General features: G+C 53.1%; 1 protein-coding gene across 1 annotated transcript in view; it reads right to left on the reverse strand.

The window, feature by feature from the left end:
• The window catches only part of osbp2b (oxysterol binding protein 2b), a 71,969-nt gene that overhangs the window by 14,799 nt on the left and 44,670 nt on the right, over nucleotides 1-12,500 (reverse strand). Inside the window, 3 exon segments of the mRNA XM_064353496.1 lie at nucleotides 199-319; nucleotides 2,746-2,947; nucleotides 8,977-9,227. Of these exon segments, the coding sequence (XP_064209566.1) occupies nucleotides 199-319; nucleotides 2,746-2,947; nucleotides 8,977-9,227 (574 nt within the window).

The raw sequence follows: 12,500 nt of genomic DNA on the forward strand, positions 1-12,500 counted from the left end.
GCAGAGGGCAAATTACCCCACAGAAATTTCTATGTTAAGAACACGGAGATGAGTATCTGGTGGAACTACAGAATCTGTGACCGAACTCAACAAGCCCGGGAAGGTCTGAATTCAGTCTGAGGAGGAGTTGAGGTGAAGGAGGAGCAGGGAGCGGCCTCTCTCTCTCTCTCTTTCTCTCTCCCCCCAGGTGAGACTCACCTGTGCTGGGTGTGGTCAGCGGCAGTCACTGTGATAAAGGCAGGGGAGTCCTCCATGGCGTCGAAGTACTCCGTATCCTCATCTTCGTCACTCGCCTCCCCTTTGACTGGCCGCTCGTTCCCTGCTGCAGGAGACGCGAAACGCCGCCCGTTACCGCCACAGTGTTCTACCACAGAATATCTTTATCTAATAGACTATCTCAGCTCGAGGGCTTCTATTCTACCACAGAATATCTTTATCTAATAGACTATCTCAGCTCGAGGGCTTCTATTCTACCACAGAATATCTTTATCTCATAGACTATCTTCGCTTGAGGGCTCCTGAAGGACGGAACGACACAGAGACGCGTAAACGAGACTGAACGATCGCGCGGGTCAACTTCCCCGCCGCTAACAACAAACCAGGTCCCCGGCTGGCTCTTAGCAGCGGCGACATCACTTCCTGAACAGACTGGTGCGCGCCCTTCAGTTCAGGAAGTGACATCACGGCCGCTAAGAGCTTGCCTGGGACCCCCCGGTCTGTTGTTAGGGCGTTGCGCAATCTCTGCATGGGGGCGGCAACGCAGATTTTTTTTTGCCAAAACGAAGTTAAAGCTTGAGCCCCGCTTCACAAAACAGGTCCTCTACACCTCCAGCTCATCTGACACGTCCGACAGAAACATCCAATCGAACGGCGGCTGACTCACGGCTGGGAAATCGACACGGCAACAGCCCCGGCAATGGAGTGACGTTAACAGGTCCAATCGAGGAGAGAAATCGCTCCAATTTGGACTCCCGCTTCTCTCTCCCCAAACCCCACCCCCCCTCCCCACCTCCCCATGCTCTTATCCAGGGGAGGCCGCCACGCTCGGAGCGGCTCTCTGACGTAACGGACCCCGCCGCGTTCCCACGCCTCCACGGCGGGAGACGAGCCGGGGGTTAGCGGTAAAGCCGCTAGGCGCTCGTTAGCCAGCGACCGAGGGCGACCGGGTACTGGCGGGAAACCGGGATCAGGGTCCGGTCTCAGGGGAGGTGAGGGGGCCAGGGGTGCGGAGCAACTGCGGGCGGGGGCGGGGGCGGAAGGCCGGCGAGAGGACCTCGGAAACCGCCAGCGAAGCCGCGGGACGCTAATTAGGCGGAGAGGCGATAAGCTGGGCGCTACAGCTGGCTGTCAGAGGGGCGGACATTAACGCAGATGGGATAGAAACGTGCGTGCTAGCTAGCTCCGCGCGGTGGGGGGGGGGGGGGGCAGGGATGGGTGCCCCCAAGGCACTGCTGTGAGAGTCTCAGTGGACGGGATGACCTGGAACTCTGGGGTACCCACAAAGGGAGAACGCAGATGGACATCACAGCACATTAAAAATACATACCTACAGGAAACACATATGGGGTCCACAAACACACTCATAGGGACCCACTCATGGGGACCCCAGGACCTCAAAAATATGCGCACAGGGACCCGCTTAAGGGGACCACAGCACACCACAAACACACTCTCCACAACACAGGCAACCACACATGGAAACTACACACTGAGGACCAGAGAACCATATTCTGAATGGCAAATGAAGTATACTGAACAACAAACACGCTACAAAAACATAAATGAGGTAATATGAAGGCAAAGAGCAAATCCACAAAACGCAGCTGACTTGCATCTTAATCATGCCAGTTTAAAGGGGTACGATAAGGAGCACAGGGAGGAACAGAATGTTCCACAAACCGTGAAGAGCTCCCTGTCCCGCTACTGCAAAGCACGTTTGACATAGTTTCAGTCAGTGTGAGCAGGAATTCTGAGAAATGTTATTTTTTTTTAATTAAAAAAAATATATATTTTTTTAAATTCTGCAACCTTTTACACAGTAATACAATGGTTGGTTGAGTGGGGTCATGTATAATCTAGTGATTGTTTATGCGCGGTCATGTACGGTCAAGTGATTCATTGTGAGCGGTCTTACACAGTCTAGTGAGTGAACGTGTGCGGTCTGGTTGAGCAGTCGTGTGAGGTCATGCACAGTCCGGGGAGTGGTTGTGAGCTGTCAGGCTTTAGTCCAGTCAGCGGCGGCGTCCGGGCGTCCCTTATGGGCAGCGGGCGCATTGGCGGGCGTGTTGGCGGGCGTGTTGGCGGTTAGCGCGGGCGCTAGCTCACCCTTGTGGACGGCGGGCGCGTTGGCGGGCGTGTTGGCGGTTAGCATGGGCGCTAGCTCACCCTTGTGGACGGTGGGTGCGTTGGCGGGCGTGTTGGCGGTTAGCGTGGGCGCTAGCTCACCCTTGTGGACGGCGGGCGCGTTGGCGGGCGTGTTGGCGGTTAGCATGGGCGCTAGCTCACCCTTGTGGACGGTGGGTGCGTTGGCGGGCGTGTTGGCGGTTAGCGTGGGCGCTAGCTCACCCTTGTGGACGGCGGGCGTGTTGGCGGTTAGCATGGGCGCTAGCTCACCCTTGTGGACGGTGGGCGCGTTGGCGGGCGTGTTGGCGGTCAGCGCGGGCGCTAGCTCACCCTTGTGGACGGCGGGCGCGTTGGCGGGCGCGTTGGCGGGCGTGTTGGCGGTCAGCGCGGGCGCTAGCTCACCCTTGTGGACGGCGGGCGCGTTGGCGGGCGTGTTGGCGGTCAGCGCGGGCGCCGCCCTCCAGGCCCTCTCCAGGCTGTTGTGCTGCTTGGCTAGCTGCTCGATGGTCTCCTCCAGGTGGAGCCGCTGCTCCCGCTCATACTGCAGCGCCCGCTGCCACCTCCGGCTGTGCGTCTCCGCTAGGTCCAGGAAGTCCCGGCACGCCTGGGCCCCGCCCCCCACACACCGCAGAACACACCGTCATTGGCCGAATTATCAGCATAACAAAGTTACACCAAAACACACCGTCATTGGCCGAATTATCAGCATAACAAAGTTACACCAAAACACACCGTCATTGGCTGAATTATCAGCACAATAAAGTTACACCAAAAAACACCGTCATTGGCTGAATTATCAGCACATCAAAGAACACATAGTTACACCCATTACAGACCACCTTGTACATATGGTTCATATTCAGCTGGTATGATCATATTCGTACGACAGAAATATAGTGGCAAACAAATAAAGTCTCCCCCCCCCCCCAAAAAAAAACTAATCTCAAAAGGGTAATGCAAATTATACACTTGACAGAACAATCCTTTCCACTCCAAGACAAGCCTTATAATTTCTCCATTAATTCATGAAAAACAAACATCCCAATCCCCCCTTGAGCACTCACACTTATTACACCAGGATGCATCATGAATACCTGTATTTAGATTAGTGATTATGAATATTTATATGGTTATTTACCATTACCATAAAAAAACACAACTTCGAGAGATGGCTTATCGATGCCTGACGTTGTGCATTCTGAAACAAAAACATCTTCTACGATAGAAAAGGCAAATACAATCCTGCCATACAGTCCTGCACGTTCAGAACTGGAACACTGAACCGGAACACAGAATCGGAACACTGAACCGGAACACAGAACCGGAACACTGAACCGGAACACAGAACCCAAACACTGAACCAGAACACAGAATCGGAACAAAGACCTGGAACACTGAACCGGAACAAAGACCCAGAATAAAGAACCGGCACACAGACCCAGAACCCAGAACCAGAACTCGTGGACCGGTACCGCCCAGCCGTGAGTCCACCCTATAAAAAGCAGAATCTCACAGACGGAGCCGCACGCTTACCCTGAGCCAGCGCTGCGCCTGTATCCTCTGCGCTCTCTGACCGGCTCCCTGATTTTAAGCTCCACGCGACTCACTTCCCTCTCTACCGCGCACACGGAACCCGGAGAGCTCCTTTAAACGAAAACGCGCTTCCACTTTTAAAACAAAAAAATTTCTCCTCAGCGTTTTCTCCAGACCGCTCGTGACTTCCTGGGGAGGGATCGCCCGAGCAGCGCAGAGCCCAGCGCGGGAGAGGAACGCGGGAGAGCGACGCAACCGGCTCATTTACATGGAAGCCCTGAATATGCAAACAGGGCAATTAGCTCCAGTCTGAAAGTCAATACTGGGGTTAAATGACTGAGTGCTTCCAGACCCAGGTGCATTTCATGCATAGCAAAGGTAGGAACGGGCTTCCTTGCATAATCAGCACACACACACACACACAAACACACACACACATAGAGAAACACACAGACAGACACACACACACACATTCACACTTGCACACACAGAGAAAGAGACAGACACACACACACATGCACACACAGACACACACACACATAGAGAAACACACACATAGAGAAACACACAGACAGACACACACACACATAGAGAAAGAGACAAACACACACACACACTTGCACACACAGACACAGACACACACACACTTGCACACACAGACACACACACACATAGAGAAAGACAGACACACACTTGCACACACAGACACACACACACATAGAGATAGACACTGACACACACACACACTTGCACACACAGACACACACACACATAGAGAAAGACACAGACACACACACACACACACACACACACTTGCACACACAGACACACACACACATAGAGAAAGACACACACACACACACACACTCTCTCTCCAGGATGACTCAAACCTCACGTGTCTCTGACCTCACGGGTCAAAACCACAGAGCAAGTGCGGGCCCCAGCGTGACACAAACGCACTTCCTGCCTGCGTCACGTGACCCTGCGGCCTCTGTGGCGGATCTCCAGAGCTTCCTCGAAGTGCAAGACGAGACATTTCTACAGCTTTCGGCTCACAGGTCATCGTAACGGTCATCACTGAAAGGGGCCGCTTACAGTAAGCCTACGGTTCCTCAGTTCACTGACCCCTTGGATAAAATCGGCTGAAAAAGATCTACAGTCTTCAGTTCATACGTCACCATAACGCTCCTCACTAAAACAGTCCGCTTACAGGAAGTCTACGGTCCTGCATACCGGGAGGTCTCAGTTCACTGACCCCTCGGATAAATTTTGGCTGGAAAAGGCGCGCAGTCTTCCAGGCTGGCAGTGGAACACATTCATCCAGGTGTGACACGCTTACTCAGGTGTGGAGGAGCGGAGATCCAGGTGTGACACGCTTACTCAGGTGTGGAGGAGCGGAGCTAATGGTGCCTGAGGCACTTCACCTGGGACTTGAACCCGCAGCCCGGAGCCAGGTGGTCCTGCTGTGCATCAAACCGGCAACGCCGCCCTAACACTGCGCTACTGAGCACTGGTATCACTGCACTGGCCGTGGACCAAGTCTGTGCTAATGTGCTTCAGCCTGTATTTAAGATGTACTACAATGCAAAAAAAAAAAGTAGCCTAATTTGTTGTAAATGAGTTCATATGTATGATCATACGAGTTTGAAAAAGCAACGAAATAATATAATATTTTTTACCAAAATAAGAATAACATTTTGTATAAATTATAAACTATTTTAGGTAATTAAATTGAATAAATGCATTTTATTCAATTTCAATGAAACCCCACCGGGCTGTGGGTGGGGTCTCTTCTGTTCGTGGAGCGGATCTCGAGGTGCACTGAAGTTGAGCTGAATTAAACTCCCAGCATCTCTGAAAGCCATCGAAGCGTTCGAGAGAAGCTCTAAAACAGGCTCTGGAGAAATGGCCATTTAATAAACTCTCAGAATAAGGGCCCTTGCACAAAATTAACTTCTTTTCATTTTCTGTTTTTATCTTTTTAAGCGTCTTAAATGGATATTTTATTTGCACTCGCCAATCTTGATGGACTTGCCTTGTCAGGACACCTGGAGAGGAACACCTGAGGACCCATTCAATAGTACGGGTCAAAATCCAGGAGAGAATCTGGCATAAAAACAAGCAACCCCACCCCACCCCACCCCCCACCGACAACCCACTCTCATAACGCCACTTTATGCTACAGTATTGCGCAAAGACACTATCAGTTATGACAGTTAAAAGCAGGTATTGATGCTGCCTAACCTTTGTGTGCGTGCTTCGTCAGAGGCAGGATGAGAACGAGACTAGATGATTGACTGCGAGACAAACCAACGAATCGGTGAGCTCCCCGGGTGATTGACAGGTTACACCTGAGACGTCCCCTGTTGTGTAACAGGGCTGGTAATGCTATTCTGAGTCTGTTCTCAGACACAGGCATCGTTTGTATTGTGTATACAAACAGCTGCCATTTGAATGTGGAATAGATACCAAGGCAACCACTTTTTATTTTCGGATTGGCATGCCCCCTAAAAAGAGAGAGAAGCGCGTGAACAAATTAATCTTTTCTGGGCAGGGCGAGGCTGTCTATCGTGAACAAAGCACAAAACCATCTTCGAAGTTTCACACTTATTTTACAGTTGCCAATTGCCTCCAGAGTACCTCTCTCTCTCTCTCTCTCTCTCTACCTCCCTGTCTCTGTCCGTCTGTCCTTTCCTCTCTCTCACTCTCTCTCTCTCTCTCTCTCTTTCATTCCTCCTTTCTCACTCTCACTCTACCTCCCTGTCTCTCTCTCTCTCCCTCCCTCCCTCCCTGTCTCTCTCTCACTCTCTCTCCCTCCCGCTCTCTCTCCCTGTCCCTCTCCCTCTTACCCACCACCGAAGAACCGGAGTAACCCTGACAGGACAACTGAAACCCCTGGATTTCCCATCTGGGAAACAGCTTCACGCTTAGAACGCCTCCACACTTATCTCCTCCACGGGCTTCACGGGGAAGAACAATCTCGCTGTCGAACCACACTCTCACGGCCAACCACGAAACCCACTTCTCCAATGCGCCAATAACCTCAATTAACTTTGTTACATCTCTGTCGTGCGCAGCTTCTGCTAGCCTCGACAAATCCGAAAAAGTCCTTCTCTGCAAAAGATCTTTTGTGGGAGCTTTGCTCAGCGCTGGAGATATCTACGCGCATCTCGCAGATTTTCCCTTCGGAAGTGACAATACAACGGACGTCAAGCTTGAATTTAATTGGCGAGCGGCGTGATATCGGGGAAGCGGTCTCCCCGTCCGAACGCGCTTTCTCTAACGGAAGGCTACGCGCGGCTAAGCGGCTGCATTAAGTTCCGGAAGACAGAGTTCGGCAGAGACAGCTCGTTAACTCCAAATCGCCGACCGTCGAAGTCGCTGGGAGTCCTGACGGCCTATCACGCGCGCGGCGACACTGCGTGCGACTGATCCGGGCGCCCCTCGCTAATTCGCGCTGAAAGGCAGCCAATCAGTGTCAGCCGAGCTTGAGCGATGGCGCTAAAATATGCGTGCGCTAGCTGGTCGATAATGACGAATCGCCACGGCAACCACCGGTTTCCTACGGAAACACAGCTCTGCCACAGCGGCCCCGCCCACTTGCTCGTTTGAGTCCTATCTACGGAAGATCAGGCGTACCCGCAGCACACCCCAGCTAAGAAAAACACCCCAGCATGTAGAAACAACCCCCCCAATTGCCCCCCCCACCCCCAAATAAACGAAGAATTCCGAAACAATCAAACCTGGCTCAGTTGGGTCTGGAAGCGTCCGGGCAGTGCTGCAGTGAGTTTCTCCTATGCTGGTACTGCGCCTGGCATTTTGGTCAGGTCTCTGTGCTGGGGGGGCGGGGGGGCATTTGGGGGGGGGGGGCATGCTATTCCTGTCCTCCCCCTAGGCCGAGATCCGGTATCATCCCCTTACCCAACACCCCCAACCCCCCCTCCCGCCCCAACACTTGACTTCTTAACTGAACCCCCCTGTTTTAACACACCCCTTTTCTCACAGCGTTGCGGGACATTTGCGGAACCCTGAACCGCCGGGACGTTGTTCTGAGAAGGTTTCCGGTTCCGGAATGTGACGGTGCGTTCTCCGTCGCGCTACACAACGATAGCGCGTCTACGCGACGCCGCAGGCGCGCTAGGCGAGATTTACTATATATACCCACCGAGCGGGACGCAAGCGTGTCCCGACGTGAATCAGGCAACACTCTGCACGGCCTGCAGCCTCGTGGAGAACGTCAGCATTAACCTGCGGTGCTACAGAGTACTCTCTCTCTCTGCTTCATTTCACCCGTTCACAAATCCTATTTCCGTTAACTTTCTGAAATTACAGAACTAAAATGAGGTTGACCTTGAACCTGAAATTTACTAAAGCAATTAAAATGATAAATCCTTTGCTTAAGGGTATATGAGTGTCTTAGCAGGGATTTGACCCAGCAACCTCCTGGCTTCAATTAGCATAGCATATGCACAGAAATCACAACACTGGAGGGGAAGATACTCACATTGATTACAGTTAGTGCTAACAGTGTACCCGCACTGATCATAGCATTAACAGTGATAGTGCACCCATAGCATTGAAGGTTATAGCACACTCACATCGATCATAGCATTAGCGGTTACAGCACACTCACATCGATCATAGCATTAGCGACTATAGCACACTCACATTGATCACAACATTAGCGTTACTCACATCGATCATAGCATTAGCAGCATTAGCGATACTCACATCGATCATAGCATTAGCAGCATTAGCGATACTCACATTGATCACGGTGTTAGCAGCGTTAGCGATACTCACATTGATCATAGCATTAGCGATACTCACATTGATCACGGTGTTAGCAGCGTTAGCGATACTCACATTGATCATAGCAGTAGCGGTACTCACATTGATCACGGTGTTAGCAGCGTTAGCGATACTCACATTGATCATAGCAGTAGCGGTACTCACATTGATCACGGTGTTAGCAGCGCTAGCGGTACTCACATTGATCACGGTGTTAGCAGCGTTAGCGGTACTCTCATTGATCACGGTGTTAGCAGCGGTAGCGGTACTCTCATTGATCACGGTGTTAGCAGCGTTAGCGGTACTCACATTGATCATAGCATTGGAGGTGATGCGGAAGAGGGTGGCGCGCTCGTTGACGGCCTTGATCTTCTCGCCGCCCTCCAGGGGCACGCGCAGCGCCTCGAGCTCGCTCAGGCTGCGCTGCAGCGCCGCGCCGTGCTTGGCGATCAGCTCGTTGCAGGTGCTCAGGTCGTCGAGCTTGCTGGCCAGAGTCTTCAGCGTGCCCTGGACCTCGCTCCGGTCCGACTGCGAGGCGGGCTCCTCGTCCCCCGAGTCATCTGGGGGGGGGGCAGAGGGGTCAAAGGTTAACGGGAGGAGGAGGAGGAGGGAGGAGTCACGGGAACATGCGAAAGGTCATGGGGGGGGGGGGCTTTGCGATGGTGGGACGGCGGCCTGGAATGTTATCAGTTCCAGAGGCATTCCATCCAGCCCACGCCCCCCCCCCCCACCACCACAAACCCCCCAACCCCCTCCCCCCCTGCCCCCCACCCACAGCCTCCTGACATTCAGAGGCTAATTAAATCAAGAAGGATCCCATAGATCCACTTAGGCTATGCCTGGGCTGCCTTCCCCCCTTCCTTCACAAAAGCCCCCCCCCCACCCCCAACCCCAAACGCTGCCAAGGTCATTGACACATCGGGGGTCCCAGCAGATCAGGGGGTCACCAAACACTGAGCCTGAAGAACTCACACAAACAAAACTAACAAAAACAAAAACACAGAAACGCAGCACTGACACTTCACAACAGGCCACGTCAGCAAGTCTGCCTCTCAAAAGGTTACACAGAGAATGAAAACACATAAAATAAGAAGCAGTGACGCCCACACGCTTTGTTTCGCCAAAGTGATGGGATTAAGCATGGTGAGTTAAGCTGAGAGCTGCTCGCTTGTTCGGACCGACAGAAATCATTCTCTCTCCACGGCATTCGATAACTCTGCCCCATTTTGGGACTCACGAGGGCTCACCGCTAACCCCCCCCCCTCTGTCCAAGTCACCGGGCGCAGTCAGCGCCTCAGCAGAGGTTATTTGGGGCTGCGGACCCCTCTGTGAGGACCGGGCCCGTCTGTGTGCTCACGGTGCCCCCCCCCAGCCCAGCCCCCCCAGCAGCCCGCCTGCCCCGCCATCCGCTCCCTTTCCTTCAGCTTCTCCATTAACCCTTTAATGCGCGAGGCCACTAGTACGCGACCGGAACGCTCTTATAACCGAGCATTCTGATGCTGATGTCACAATCACCGCTGGCAACCGACAGCGATGGAGTTCTAGAACACTGACTTAACTGTGAAAGAATATTTCCCGAAAAACTTACTCTTCAAAGGGTTCAATCGAATGATTTGGTAACCCTGACCAGCTGCAGGCCGCGCGGCTTAATTAATTTGGGCTAGACTAGGGGACTAGGGGACCTTCGGGTCACCCCTTCTCACAGTAGCCAGACAGGGAGCAAGTCGCCGTAAAAAAACCCCCAAAACCCGAACCGACAAAAAAAGGGGTCCCCCTCAGCACAGACTACACTCAATGCTGTTTCACCACTGACGGAGAGCACAGGGGTCAGGACCGAGAGTACGGAAACAATTACACTGAGCATCACGGTAAAATCAGAACACACCGCACCTTCCCAACGAGCCAGGATCCCTGAGGGACAGAGCCGAGCTGGAGACGCCGTTGGGCGGCTCACACTGGTTACTGATGCAGAGTACGTTCTGCAGAGCTTAATTAGAGGAAAACAGGACGGGAGAGGAGTGGGGCCGGGGACGACGGCAGCGGCAGACGTGCTTGTTAAGGTGGCTGTGGAGCTCTCTGCTTCTCAGTGCCTGCCCCCTGCACCTCCCTCCCCCCCCCCTCCCAAAACACCTCCAGCAATAAGTCTCCTCCAGCTACTGCAGGGAGAGCAGAGAATGAGTCACAGCTGTGGGATCAGTGGTACAGGGCCTCTCACACACACACACACACACACACTCACATACACACACACTCACATACATGCATGCATGCACTCGCACACGCAGGCACATACACATACACACGCACACACATACATACAGTATACACACACTCTCACATATGCATACGCACACACACACACGCACACACACACACACGCACACGCACACACACACACACACACTCACATACACACACACACATACACACGCACACACATACGCACATGAACACGCACACACACACGCGCACACACACACACACACACTCCAGGACAGTACCCCGCTTTTGACACTGCTGAGTGAGCAGACCGGGGGCATCCACTTCCTCGGTTCTCCTCGATCGGTCTCGGCCGTTGCGGCAGTGATTAGGGGGGGGTTACTCCAGGTCATGCGCCGGAGATCGCCGACGCCCAGCTCCGACAGCGCGCGGAGTGGGCTTCTGTTTGTGGTTTGTGACCGGGAGTAAGTCTCAGAGCAGACACACTGTGTGTTTTTTTTATTTGGACACGAGGCCGGTATGACAACCCTCGCCACAGTTAGCCCAAGCGCTTTAGGGCCATTTTCTTGGCCGTTCTCTTGCCCTGGAGTGAATTTCCTCCCAGTGCATTATTAAAAGTATAGGAGAGGCTACCATAATGAGCATGGACCGGCATGACAGAGAAGCTGTCCCACGGTGGACGATGTCCAACCGAAGGAGCGATCAGAACGATCCTGTACATCGCCTGAGGAGAGCTCCTGGGTGGGCGGTCAACCAATCGGATCACTCCACCATAGAACTGAAAGGAGCCGTGCTTATTAACTCTGTCGGGGCTCACGTACTGGTACAGAGAACTACAACTCCCAGCATGCCTCGCACAGGGGAAAACAATTTCCTGGTTTGAAGGCGGATGAAAGCTACTCCTGCCTGAAATGGCGTTTGGCTTCTGTTTTTTACGATGTAGGTAAACGGAGGCCGCGGTGTCTCCAGACGCATTCGAGTCGCCCCATAAATCTTCCGCCGGGGGCAGTTCTCTCGCTTCTTGACCGAGGTGTTCTTCCCAAAGGAGCGCAAACACCATCAATAACTCCCGACGCAGTGCCGGGACAGGGAGCGGTTGTGGATGTGTTCCGGAGGAGGGCTTCATTTGAACGCCTGTCACTGAGCGCACAGCACCGCCGCCGCGTTCAGAACTGAAACACGGCCGTCGGTTTAAAAACGAAGAGAGCTCCGCTCGGCTGGAGAACAAGGCTCCTGGGGAGGGTTCGGAGCAGCGGGGCTCAAACACCCTGAGAGTAACTGTTAGTCCTCTCACAGCCCGCATTTGCCAAATTCGCCTCACTTTCTGAAAGAATTTAAATTAACCGCCCAGGCACAGCAGCAGTTACCAGCAAGCTGAGAGGAAGTTTTAGCTGTCAGAGCCAAAAATCTGAGGCCAATGCACACGCTCGCTGCCTACAGCGCCCCCTGGCTGCAGGCAGACCATAATGTCTCCGTTATGGAAACGGAATACAGATATATACCTAGAGTGGAGCTTCGTGAGGACGAGACCCTCTTTGACCCCTCTCTCTCTCTCTGTGGGTCCCTCAAATCGTCCCCAGTCTTGGTGCTTTTGGGCCAATTAACTCACAGCT

Source organism: Anguilla rostrata, chromosome 10 (assembly GCF_018555375.3).
Source record: "Anguilla rostrata isolate EN2019 chromosome 10, ASM1855537v3, whole genome shotgun sequence".
Classification (NCBI taxonomy): domain Eukaryota; kingdom Metazoa; phylum Chordata; class Actinopteri; order Anguilliformes; family Anguillidae; genus Anguilla; species Anguilla rostrata.